This window comes from the organism of the source record quoted next, unplaced genomic scaffold (assembly GCF_019419815.1).
Source record: "Pyrus x bretschneideri cultivar Hongxiangsu unplaced genomic scaffold, Pyrus_bretschneideri_v1 Contig18, whole genome shotgun sequence".
In the NCBI taxonomy this organism is placed as follows: Eukaryota; Viridiplantae; Streptophyta; class Magnoliopsida; order Rosales; family Rosaceae; genus Pyrus; species Pyrus x bretschneideri.
The window spans coordinates 6,695,175-6,708,918 of record NW_025999479.1 but is presented as its reverse complement, the minus strand read 5'-3'; the positions used below and the strand labels follow the sequence as shown (position 1 = coordinate 6,708,918).

General features: G+C 39.0%; 1 protein-coding gene across 1 annotated transcript; it reads right to left on the bottom strand.

Moving 5' to 3' along the window:
• Window positions 1–9,793: 9,793 nt before the first annotated feature.
• LOC125476254 lies at window positions 9,794–10,907 on the bottom strand. The gene is made up of 2 exons (XM_048582124.1): window positions 10,261–10,907; window positions 9,794–9,940 (listed from the first exon to the last, which is right to left on the bottom strand). Exons 1-2 carry the CDS (start codon window positions 10,904–10,906, stop codon window positions 9,912–9,914), a joined length of 675 nt encoding a protein of 224 aa, XP_048438081.1. The 5' UTR covers window position 10,907; the 3' UTR covers window positions 9,794–9,911.
• Window positions 10,908–13,744: the final 2,837 nt, after the last annotated feature.

Below are 13,744 nucleotides of genomic sequence, written 5' to 3'. Positions count from 1 at the left end.
TCTATGTCATATAATTTGTCAGCCGGAGTCACCTAACATGACCTGTACAGTTGAATATAGAGCTCAAATCTCTATCTCACTAGCTAGACTTGCACACGAGTCGGAACCACCTAAAGTGGTCTGTACGACAGGCCTGGGTGTAATATATAAATACACTCAAGTGCTACGATCACGTGAAGGCTGGGCGAATAATACGGGTCACCTACGAGTCGGAACCACCTAAAGTGGTCTGTACGACAAGCATATGCACCTAACTTGGATCCAAGATGAGCGTGTGGTGTGGGAGGTGAACATCACGTGAAGGACTGTGCCCAACTCGGGGCGGGAGCACTAATACCGGGGGTGCAGGTTATGAGCTCTCTAGGCATCTCAAATCACTACTAAACGTAAACATAAATCATACTCACCTGGCACTTACCTGTGCGTCCACAGTACCCACATACATATATATATATACATATGCACTAACAATGTAATAACGAATGGCAGTATAATGCATGGCATATAAACGAATAAACATTTCAAATCAATTTCTGGGAAAAGTATAAGTATATTGGTATATACGAAAAACCAAAAGCCCACTCATTGATAAGTAGAAGGGTCGTAACCCCCTTGCCTCGAGTGACCACGCTCGTCCTCGGGATAGGTCTCATCTATATGCGAAACAACTATAAAAACGTTAATTTTAAAGCACATAACCAACCTTTAGAAATAACTTCTCATACAATGCTCAAATGGGGTGTATGAATACACCAACGTGATCTCCTCAACCTCAGGAACATCCCCATATTTTTAGAAAAAATTTTCACCGCCGCACGCGCCCCCATGTGCGGGCCAAGGCACGGCCACACGCGCCGGCCACGCGCAGGCACGTGCCTGGCACGCTGACGGCGTTAGTTGACGCCGTCAGGAATATTCCGTTATCCTTAACGGTAACCCTCAACGGCATTAGGAATATTCCGTCAGTTTGACGGAATATTCCGTCGTCTTTTCCGGCGAGGCTCCGGCGCCGTCGTCAGCGCCGGAAAATCGGGAAATTTTCAAATCGTGATATTTTCTTCGTTTTTCAACCAAATTTCACAAAATTGGTACCAAATTGAAGCTTACAATGAGAGGAACAAGTTCATACCACTTTCAAGTGCTAAAATCCACGAAATCTCACCGGGAAAACACCCCCAACTCCGGCCAACCTCAAAACTCACGATCTCGACGTCCAAAACCTTCAAACGAACCACCCCGAGCCTCCTAGGGACCTCACCAAGCTTCCTGCAAGCTTGAAATTCCCAAAAACATGAGAAATTATGTGTGCATGAACAGTACCAAAATCGGGTATCCCGAGTTCGACGTGAAAACGAAGGTAACCTTACTTGAAATGGGTATGGTTGGACTCCTACGAGCCTCACAAGCATGGATATGTACTTTGTTCCTTCGATCTGTGAAGATTTGGTGTGTTTGTGTGTGTGTCCGTACGTTTGGATGGAAAATGGGAAGGGAAAGGGAGCTCGGGACAGGTGCAGGGATAGGGGGAAAGGTGAGCGTGAGTGTGGGGAAGAGTGTGTGGTGCAAAACCAGCCACACCAAGCCAAAAAGAACTACACAACGAAAAATCACGCTAGGGGCAAAATCGTCTTTTCACGTGTACGTTTTTAAAATTTTCAGAACGGGCTGTCACATTATCATTGAAAGATCATTCCTGCAAAAATTAACTAAAATCAAATATCGTGTGGTTTTCTAATTATGACATAATAAAATAGACCAAGACAGAGTTGTCGATAAAATATTAAAATGTTCACAGCAATAGTTAAAGAGATATAAATGATTTCCGATTTGCATGAAGTTTTACAAAAATAATTTAGTAATAATATCCAAAAATCTGCGCAGTTCGAATGAGATTACATTGTGAAATAGGTTTAAACAAATAATTTAACGCCATATTACAATACTAACTAATTACGTATTTAACGATCATATATGGTCATGAATTAACAGAGAACAAATAAAATATAAATGGTTTTCCACGATGTGGTATAATTGCATTGCATGTGATGGCCGTGGGCTCCATGACAGAAAACATCAACGGTTCATTCCACCCCCACCTCCGCTGAATTCAACACATATGAAACCAAAACAGGCTTTGACTACAGCAAAGACAAAGGTTCTAAAAAAAAAAAAAGTTAGGCGCTAGTCAAATGGCAAGTTGAGGCTTAGCGCCTAGGCTACTAGGTGGGGCAAGTAGGGTTTAGACAGATTAAACGGATTTAAATAATTTATTATATATCATAATAAGTGTCTACTTTTTGGACGTAAATTGCAAAATAGAATGACATATAGATTATAAAGTATTAGAACATAATGATTAATGGAAACATGGGGATCAAGCATATAATGTGTGTTCATCTAAGTATTTAACAAGTCTCTTACAATTATTGAAAAAATAAAATTCAAAATGTCAAGTATCTATTTTTCGTCTAAGTAAGAGCTATGACCTAGGTGGATGCTTAGGCGGGTTTGGACGGGCTGGACGGTCTAGACGGGAGCCTAGGCAGTCTAGGTAGGCGCCCAGGCAGTCTAGGCGGGCACCTAAGCAGGTCTAGCTGCCTAAGAATTAATCGAAACAATGACTAGCCATCTAGCGCCTAAGTCCTGACTAACCATCTTTCGCCTAAGTCCTAGATAAAGATTTTTAGAACAGTGAAGACAACACATGTAAATCTTGCCTCCTAGTCTGCATTACATGCTGAGATTTTGTTACATGCAAGAAAAAATATGCGGTTTCATGTCCTTTTTCCCAGTTGCCCTTTTTTCGGTGGTTTGCCTTACTGAGTTTCATCTTCCATATATATATGCATTTATGGTTTTGTTATATAATTGTCTTTCAGCTTCATGGACATGTCTTTCATGCTTTTGTAGTTGTCGGTGACAATTAGCAAACCTCAGTTCTGTCTCATCATCGCATTACAACACACAGCCGAGACTAAAGTTTGGACTTGACCGAGAATACGTTCCATCATTTGCATCGAAAAAAGGGAAATATGTGAAAGTTATATGAGGAAGAGGTAGTGGAATTAGTATGCAATAATTTAGCAGTTGAGGTATTGAATGATTGGATAAACTATGGTGAGATGGTAAATATCATATGGTGTTAAGCCCAAACCATAACAAGTTCAATCATTACTACAACAGATGAGTTTGTACGTTTACCACGGGTTTAATTTTGAATACAAATGATAATCATATTCTAAAATACACTAAAGGCAGGAGAGGAGTTGAACTTGAAATGCAATGAATTGAGAGAAATACCCTAACCTACAAGACAATTCACTACTTACAAAATAAGAAGGTGCAAAACTAGGGTTTAATTGTTTGCTCCTGTATTGATAACATACAAAAAATTGTTAGAATATGAGCATAAGTGTAGGAGTATTTTGGCCAGATGTTTGAGTTCAATTTGATTTAAAAAGTCTTATTGGAATAGGTTTGGATCTCCTAGTTTACATACGATGGGATTGAGTTTAAAATTACCCACTTATATTAAAAGTGGGAGACAATGTTTGTTTCAAGAAAAAAAAAAAAATAGTGGGAGACATTGTTGGTTTCCTACAATGATTCTAATAGGAGAATATTGTTCGTCTATATAAATAGTAGTAACTGTTATTACAGTAAAAAAATGCTCAATATTGGACCAAATGCCTGTTGTTTGGTTAAGTATTGTTTATCTGGCATAAATAAAGAGCTTATTGTTGAAGTCTACTCTAACTTTATCTTTTTCAATTTTCAAAGATAGATTGTTTCTTACAAAAATATCTTGAATGATTGGAGAATAAATGGAAGGTTGATCAACGAATGATCTCCATGTATTCGCTTACTGCAAAAGACAGTCAAAAGAGTGGAAATTGGTTTCTGTTTTTTAGTGTGAATACAAAGTATCAAACCAAACCAAAAGAAAACAAAAAATATCATTCTCAATTTATGTTACAGTTTTGAATACAAAGTGCAGAGGACAATTATGGAAAAACGAGGGCTTATCAGTTGTGTCCCACACTCTTACTGCACTAATCAAGTGATCTTAAAGGGATGCAATCAGAGTAACGATATGCTTTTCTTAATTGATACTCCATAATAAGCTTTGAGCATGGGCCATGCATAATCAATATTCAAGCAATCATGTCAAAAAGTTGATTGGAGAGCTTAATTTGAAGAAACTTGAAGTATTTTTTTTTCTTTTTATCCAGCTAACAATTATCATTGTATATTTTAAGGTCGTTCGACCAAAGAAAATACAGTTAAACATTGAGAACTTTGATTAGCAGGGTCTTATCTGTTAATCTATTTAATAACGGATTTAATTCTTTTTCTGTGAGTGGATTTTGCAAGTGGATTGTCATGAACTCATGTCCACTTTTATCCATATAAAACCAAGACCAAGGGAATAAGAAGACAGTTTACGCCAATAGAGTGCAAACAATCTCTGTAACTGATAGCTCATGTCTAGTGGGATTACGTCTAGGATGACTCTCAAGTAAGCACCTTGGAAATGGATCTTTTGGGTCATTTTATATAATACTAGCCTCTCCACATGCACTCACATGCGTGCGAGGGGCATTTTTTTAGTCACGGGCGCAAAGCTCTCTTGTAGATGTCTTGCGTTTGTTCTTTTTCATTGCAAGTATGGAGGTGAAAGATGAAATCTGCAAAATGGCTGCACATAACTGGAAGCTGTTGTTGTGGATACTCTCTCACACATAACTGGAGGAACTATATACTTCCTAATTATAATAGTATATTGTATTGGAATTCGGTTGTTTAGCTTGACAGTTAATTGTGATCCATGCTAATTGTTTTTTGTGGGTTATTAGAAAACACTACTGAAACTGAGGCAAATTTTTGATCATGGATTAGTTAAAAGAAGAAGAGAACGGTGTTTTTCTCAATAAGAATGCAAATTTCATTAAACTTGGAGAGACCCAACCAAATTTAGTGAGTTTGTTTATAACTTAAAACTATAGTTTTGCTATTAATGTCTATACCAAACAAATAACAATGGTAAACAACTAGCGCAACACATCTTTACAAGTGCGTGATTTAAAAAATGCCTCTCCTGTTGTGCTAGGTTCTTAGGGTTCTTTTGAAGTTACGTGATATTTTCTTTTTAAACTAGGCTTTTTCTTAATCACGAGCGCTACATGCCTCTTAAAATGTTTTTCATGTGTTTAAAAATAGAAAATATAATATTTTGATAAAAAACTGATTGTATGATGACTAGATACAGTCATTGTAACTTTACATATAGCCATTGTTCTAAAAATCCCCGTCTAAGTGCTAGGCGGCTGGTCACCACCCCGATTAATGCCTAGGTGTTTGAAAATCGCCTAGACTAGTTGAGGCGCCCGCCTAGACCGCCTAGGCACTTGCCTAGGTTGCAACTCACTTAGACAGAAAATAGATAACTTTCAATTTGCATTTAATTTTTTTCAATAAATTGTAAGAGACTTGTTGAATACTTAAATGAGCACACACTATATGATTGTTCCCCATGTTTTCATTATGTTCCAATACTTCATAATACATATGTCATTCTATTTTGTAATTTATGATGAAATTATATATATTTTAAGTATAAACAGACACTTATTTACACGAAATATAATAGAATTACTTAAATCTGCCTAGTCCACCTAGGCGCCCGCGTAGACCCCTCCTAGCCGTCTAGGCCTTAGGCTTCAACTCACCACCCGACTAACGCCTAGCATCTTTTAGAACCTTGCATGTAGCTCTTATAAATTCAAAGAGTTGTACACGGCATCATTAATGAATCTATTATTGTGTAATAAAAAGGAAAAAGGAATCTAAATAGTTAGATTGAAAGAATTGTACATGATCCATTGAATCGGTTCCAGAGTTACTCTAATGAGAACTAATTGTCTCTACTTTCCTTTTTGAAGCACTATACAGTAAGTCAAATAACACAGTAATTGTAGCAGCTCTTTCTTGATCAGAACGCTCATTTGTCCTGCACCTATTTTTCAAACGCTCAAGCATCAGTGTCTTAATAATTTTGACCCACAGTCCAAAATAGAAAGAACCTTATCCGATGAAAATGGAGTCCAAAAATTTATAACATCAACCTCAAGTTGGGACTTTGCTAAAATTATATTTTTAAGCATCCAAAAAGTAAACCAACCATATTTAGTTCTTCGTACCTTTGTATGAAGATCACATACGAAACCATTAGTGTTCCTGCATGCTATGTTGGAATTTGGGGGCTTAGGTTACAGCCACATTTGATTTCGACGTCGAAAGTGTGGTGAACCATCTATTAGTACCACACACTATCGTTGAAGCCTTTGTTAAAACCTCTTACCAGTTAATCTCCATGGTGACTAAAGATATCAACAATATCTACTCGTGTGTGAGGCCCCGCTGGTGTGTTTCCACACCACATACTCTACAAAAGAGACACAATATTAGAATCAGAAACACATAAAGAAGAAACATATAGACTATAGATATAGCAAGAGATACTAAAGAAAACGAAAAGTTCCAAAACAAAGTGAGTGAAATGAGACCCTTTTTCTTTTATTCAAAGTATTGAAAGTAGCAGAAACCATTTTGTTGCCCTCCTTCTCCCCTCTTCCTGTGTCCCTCACTCTTTTTCACCCTTTAAAACGATAACTGATAAGGAAAAATAAAAAATTGCTATTAAATGAATCTAACAAATCATTTAGCACCACCAATTGCCAACCTGCAATCTCGAGTCTGCTAACATTCCAAAATTATTAACATTAGTAAAGTCTCCATATAACCTTTTCTTGTAGTTTTGGTTTCAACTTGTTGTTGTTTTCATATTAAACTGCTGCAACGGCAGCATGGTTTATACACATTTTACATACACGCATGCACACATACGCATGCAATAAACAAATGCAATACAGGGTGTTGTGCTTGCTGTCCATGATGCAGCAACTAGAGAAAAATAAGCAGCAAACCATGTGGTGTCTAGCTGTCAAGGAATATACAACATTCCTTTTCACGTGCAATATTCCCTTCCATACTGTCCATACTGTACTGTCCATACTGTCAATACTCCCCCTCAAGCTGGATCAAGGGGGTTGATGGATCCAAGCTTGAACAATAACCGTTGAAACTGTGTAAAATCGAGAGCTTTCGTGAAAAGGTCCGCAAGTTGATCATGACTTCTAGTGTACACAGTTTCGATGACTTTGGATTGAACTTGAGTGCGGATGAAGTGGCAGTCAACTTCAATGTGTTTAGTCCGTTCATGGAAGACAGGATTGGATGCAATATGCATTGCAGCCTGGTTGTCACAGAATAAGGACATGGGTTCCTTGCTGGTGAAGCCAAGATCAAGAAGGAGACTCTTCAACCAGATGAGTTCAGAAGCTGTTGCTGCCATGGCCCGATATTCAGCTTCAGCACTGGACCGTGCAACCACTGTTTGTTTTTTACTTTTCTAGGTGACAAGGTTTCCACCTACAAAGGTACAAAAACCTGTGGTGGATTTTCGATCAAGGGAATTACCAGCCCAGTCAGCATCGGTATAGGCCAGAATGTTATTAGACTCATTTTTCTGCATGAGTATGCCTCTGCCGATCGAACCCTTGAGATATCGGAGTATTCTCTTGACAATTTCCCAATGAACCAATGTAGGAGAATGCATAAACTGACTGATAAGGCTAACGGAGTAAGCAATATCAGGCCTTGTGATACTGAGGTAAATGAGTTTCCCAACCATGCGTTGATACACATTAGGATTTGATAGGGGTTTACCTGGAGCATCCAATTGAAGTTTGCTAGCAAGTGGGGTGCGAGCAGGTTTGCAGTTGACCATATGTGCTTCTTTAAGAAGGTCAAGAACATACCTCCTTTGATTCAAGAATAAACCCTTGGAAGAGGTAGCCATCTCAATTCCCAGAAAATATTTCAAGGTTCCCAAGTCTTTAATGGCAAACTGTTGGTGAAGCGACCTTTTAAGAGCCTCGAGTTCATCCATATTGTCCCCCGTGATGATAAGGTCGTCAACATATATAAGAACTATGAGCTTCCCTTGGACACCACTTCGAACAAAGAGAGAGGAGTCAGCATGACTCCTTTTGAACCCTGCCACTTCAAGAACAGAGCTCAGTTTGGCGTACCAAGCTCGAGGAGACTGTTTAAGTCCATATATAGCTTTATGAAGCTTGCAGACTTTGGTAGGTTCTTGTTCTTGAGGGTGTCCTGGAGGTAGCTTCATGTACACCTCTTCTTGAAGCTCACCGTGAAGAAATGCGTTTTTAACATCCATTTGAAACAAGGGCCAGTCGTGGTTGACTGCTACTGATAACAACACCCTTACTGTGTTCATTTTGGCGACGGGAGCAAAAGTCTCCTTGTAATCAATACCGTAGGTTTGAGTGAACCCCCGTGCAACCAATCGTGCCTTGTGTCTTTCAATGGTACCATTGGAATTGAATTTGGTCTTGTAAATCCATCTACTCCCTACGGCTTTCTTCCCTTTGGGAAGGTCTACCACACTCCAGGTTTGATTTTCGTTCAGTGCTTTGAGCTCATTATGCATGGCTTCTCTCCACACGGGCATACATACTGCTTCTTGAAAGTTTTTAGGCTCAACATTATTTGTCACCTGACTTAAGAAGGATGCATGAGATGCTGACAGTTTGTGATAAGTAAGAGCTTCAGAAATGGGATGCCTTGCACTGTAAGTGATGTACTCTTGTAGCCGTAGAGGAGGATTGCGATCGCGAGTTGGGTTCCTTTTTGGTGCTGCTACAATTGGTTGTGTGGCAACAACTGGTGCTGGGGCACGAGGTATATCTTCACTGACCATCTCATCAACTGGGGAATCACTTATAGGGTGGTATGGGGGGGTGTCTGTATGGATTTCAGCAAGAGTTGGTAGTGGAAAAATATCCATTAGACTCTCCCCCTGAGAACTATTCGGGGAGTGATTGTTGAAGAAAGGAACGAGTTCATCAAACCGTACATCCCTAGAGACAACCAGCTTCCCAGTGTGTGGGTTATAACATTTGTATCCCTTTTGAGAACTCGAGTACCCCATAAACACACACTTAATAGCTCGAGGTTCGAGTTTATCACGATGATTTGCTTGAACGTGAACATAACAAGTGCATCCAAAAATCCTGAAATGAGTTAAATCAGCAGTTCTTCCCTTCATAACTTCAAAAGGTGATTTGGAATTCAGGACACGAGTGGGAAGTCTGTTAATGATATAGGCTGCAGTGAGGAGTGCTTGGGACCAGAATCTCTTGGGAACTTGCATCTGAAACATAAGAGACCTAGTTTTCTCCAATAAATCCCTATTCTTGCGTTCGGCAACACCATTTTGTTGTGGTGTACCCACACAACTAGTTTGATGCAAGATACCATGACTGCTCAAGTAGTTTGACAGATTATTGGAGGTATACTCGGTGCCATTATCTGACCGTAAGGTATATATTTTTGAGGAGAATTGGTTGGTTATTAGCTTATGAAAGTCTTGAAAAGCTGTAAAAAATTCACTTTTAGACTTTAAGAGATATAACCAGGTAACCCTAGAGTAGTCATCTATGAATGTAACAAAATACTTGTACCCATCAAATGACTCAACACGGGAAGGTCCCCAAATATCTGAGTGTACAACTTCAAAGAGTTTACTGGTTCTAGATTTAGAGGGTACAAAAGGTAGCCTAGTGGCTTTTGACATTTGACAGATCTCACACTCATGTGTGTTGGTACAATAATTTGGAAATAATTTAGACATTACTGGTTCGGAGGGATGAGTGAGGCGTTGGTGCCAAAGTTGATGCTTCTGGACATGGCTTAGGGTGGCAATGGGTTCCTTAATTTGATTGAACTCCTTTGAGATGTAGTACAGACCATTTAAGAAAAAACCCTCACCAATCTTCTTCTGAGTGACTCGATCCTGAAACACAACTGTGTGAGGAGAAAAAATAGCAAGACAGTTCAAAGTATGTGTGATGTTTCCTATGGACAGAAGCTGAAATGGAAATGAGGGTACATATAGTGCCGTAGACTCTACATCACTCCCCATCAATTTAATTTTTCCTTTTCCTAGGACTGGTTCCCCTTTCCCATTCGCTACAGACACATGAGTAGGATTAGGTACTTTTTGAAACTCATGTAGACAAGCTTGGTTGTTGGTTATATGGTCAGTGGCACCTGAGTCTACAATCCAAAAATCGTGTGTGAGATTGAGAGCCGTGGAAAGTGCACAAATGATACCTGGGATATTGCCGGATGTAGTGGTGTTTGAATTTGCCAAAAAACCAGCAAATTTTCCAAGCATTTCTGTGGAATTTTCCGTGGTGACATTGTTACCCTCAGCGATATCACTCTTCTTTTGGAGAAAGGCGGCAAACTCATTGATCAGGGAGATAGGGCTTGAGGTGAAGTTTGACATCTCTTTAGATGGACAGCTCAAAGATTGGAAGGCTTTAGGCGCAAACCCTTTCCCATCCCTGATCATTTTTCCTTCCTTGTTAAACTTAGGTTTTAACTCAGGGTGTAAAATCCAGCATTTTTCCCGTACGTGCCCCTTGGTGTTGCAGTATGAGCATTTCCAGTCAGCTTTCTTTCCATTAAAGAGCCTTTCACTAGTGAAGTTGTGGTTACTGGTGAAAGCCCTAGCTTCTGGGCTAGACCGGGGCTCAACATGCATTACTTTCCTTCGAGTTTCCTCTCTTTGGACTGCATGACACACGTTGACGAACGATGGTAGCTCAGGAGTCATTAGTAAGTGGCTACGCAAGTCTTCATACTCAACTCCCAAGCTTGCCAATAGTTGGAACACTTTATCTTCATCAGCCCTTTTCAAGAGTGCAGCGGATTCAGTGGTGTGTGGACGGTATAGATCAAGTTCATTCCACATAGATTTCATGCTTACAAGATGCTGAATGAAAGTTTGATTACCTTGCTTAAGTCCAGCGAGGCTTTTCTTCAGTTCAAACACACGGGCAGCATTGTGTTAACTGCCGTACATTTCCTTGATCGATTCCCATAAGATGTGTGAAGAATCTGAGTAGCTGAAGATCTCGAACAACTTGGGCTCCATCGAGTTAAGTATCCAGGACATAACAAGCTGGTCATTTGAGTGCCATGCATCAAAGGTAGCTGAGGAAGAATCTGGAGGCTTGATGGTTCCATTTACGTACCCTAGTTTCGATCTTCCTCCTAGAGCAAGAGATATAGCTCGTGACCATGGCAAGTAGTTGAACTCATTCAACAACACGGAATCATGTTGGCTGGTGTTAGGGTTGAGGAACTTGTAGCCTCAGAACTAAATGAGATATCTTCTGCCATCACAACAAATGATGAACAGAGGAAGAAGAACAAGCTAGAAGGATAAACAACAGAGGCAGGACCCTATGGTTCCTGCTCTGATACCATCTTGTGGTTTTGGTTTCAACTTGTTGTTGTTTTCATATTAAACTGCTGCAACGGCAGCATGGTTTATACACATTTTACATACACGCATGCACACATACGCATGCAATAAACAAATGCAATACAGGGTGTTGTGCTTGCTGTCCATGATGCAGCAACTAGAGAAAAATAAGCAGCAAACCATGTGGTGTCTAGCTGTCAAGGAATATACAACATTCCTTTTCACGTGCAATATTTCCTTCCATACTGTCCATACTGTACTGTCCATACTATCAATACCTTTTTATTGTTTCGCTTCATTTCCTCCTCTTTCCCAACCAACGACACATTTCTTATCATCTTTCTTATTCATATATATGACGATAAACAAATTAAACAATGTGCAAGTGATACAAAAAAGTAGCAATAGCACCTTCATATTTACCGTTTACACTTGCAGCAAAATCTCAAAATATTTGACAAACATCATATGAAATGCACAAAGTTACTTAGGTGAAATCCGCTACGTGGAGGATCAAAATAGAAACAACATTAGACTGGAGAATTCCCCTTCTCGAAGTGCAATAGGTGTGAGGTTGTTCGTTGGGTAAAGTCGTTAAAATTTTATGGAAATTAAATACTAAATTTAGCCCGACGATATATTCATCAGGCAAGCTTTTTAACAAAAAAAATAAAAAATGGGAAAAATGTTTGTTTGAAGAAATTGTTCGTTGGGTAAAGTGTTAAATTTTTATTTTAATATTTGTAATTAGAAAAATATTATTAAAATAATTTATTTAAATCTAATTATATTAATTGAAAAAGCTAACATAAATCACAACTTACAAACTTTATTTAATTATATTATAAAATAAAATATTTGCGCAATGTTTTGTAGTAAAAACTAAACTAATTAAATACAACTCCAGGGGTAGCTGGTGAGATGGCTGAAAATCGTTCGGAGGCTTGAAAATTCGAATGCCAGAATTTGTCATTGCTTGGGTGATCCTAGCAATGTACTGGCGCATGGCTTCTCAGTCGTGCGCAGCAGTTTTTCGCTCACGAGCAATTTCTTTTCTTTGGCGCTCATCTTCTTCTCTTTGGTATGCTAACTCCACCTACAACTGTTGCAGTCTAGGAGATGTCTTTATCGGAGGATAAGAGCTAGATGAAAAAGAATACGACCTAAGGTCTTGAACCCCGACCTGCTCCTAAGTCATAGTAGTCTTTGGCCTTTCCATTGGCCAACCCCATCCATCAACAACCGTACGGACACCTTTGTATAGGTGTCAGCTCCTTCGTTGGCATGTCCAGTTGTTGTTGGGAAGGGTAGGTAGGGGTGGGGAAAAAAAAAAAAACCGAACCGAAAAAATCCCAAACCGAAAATCCTGAAAATTTTGGCACCGATTATCGAACCGATCACGAAAATTCAATATGGGAATTGGTCTCATATTTGCATTTGTTTGGTAATCCCAAACCGAACCGAAATAAAAAAAAAAATTTAATTTTAAATATATATTTGGAATTGTAATAGCCGTCCGATTTGGTTGAGATTTAATCTTAACCGTTGAATCCAAATAAACCCTAACTCAAACTCGGAGACTCAATCACTTTCTCTTAGTTTCTCTCCTGGCACCTCACCTCAGTGACCTCACTGGCTCGCCCTCCTCATCGTCCTCGACCTCACCCATTCTCTCAACCTCACCGTACCAAATCGGCTCACCTTCCTCGTCGTCCTCAACCTTACCCATTCACCCTCACTCAGTCACTTTGTTGACCTCACCTCACCTCACTGGAGAATAACTTGTTTTGGAACTGCCCTTATCGCTGCCGTGCTGAAATTCGCCACTAAGGAATTCAAAGTATGTAATTTTCTAATTGATTATTTGAGTATTATTGAAAATTTTGGATTATTTGAGCATTATTGGAAATTTTGGATTCTCATTCGTCAGTGTCTAGACAAGAACCTAGGGAATTTAGAGAATGGTTTATGTGGGATGCAGATTAAATATGAACCAAGATGAATTGCAGAATAATTCAAGCTTTGAAACTCTGCATGCATTTTATCCACATTTTAGAGAATTGAAAACAGTATAAAAATCAGCATGAATCAAGTTAATTTCAATGCTTCATTATGTTCCCAAAATAAAAATTTATAAAATTAGGATGTTTTAAACTTTTAGTGACTGATTAGACTTCTCCAATTTGGGGTTTTGCTGAAATTCAATGTAAGTCTCAAGTCTCTATCATATATATAGGTTGTTTTAGTGACTGAAGAGATTAGGGTGGTGTTCAATTTTGAATGCGAATCTTAAATCGGCATGAAACAAGTTAATTTCAATGT

What these genes read in the sequence shown, in the direction of transcription:
- LOC125476254 (XM_048582124.1), bottom strand. Translation starts at nt 10,906, where the DNA reads ATGTGGAATGAACTTGATCTATACCGTCCACACACCACTGAATCCGCT. An exon ending in TACATCCGGCAATATCCCAG is followed by an intron (nt 9,941 to 10,260) that starts GTATCATTTGTG and finishes GTTGTGTTTCAG; the next exon opens with GATCGAGTCACTCAGAAGAA.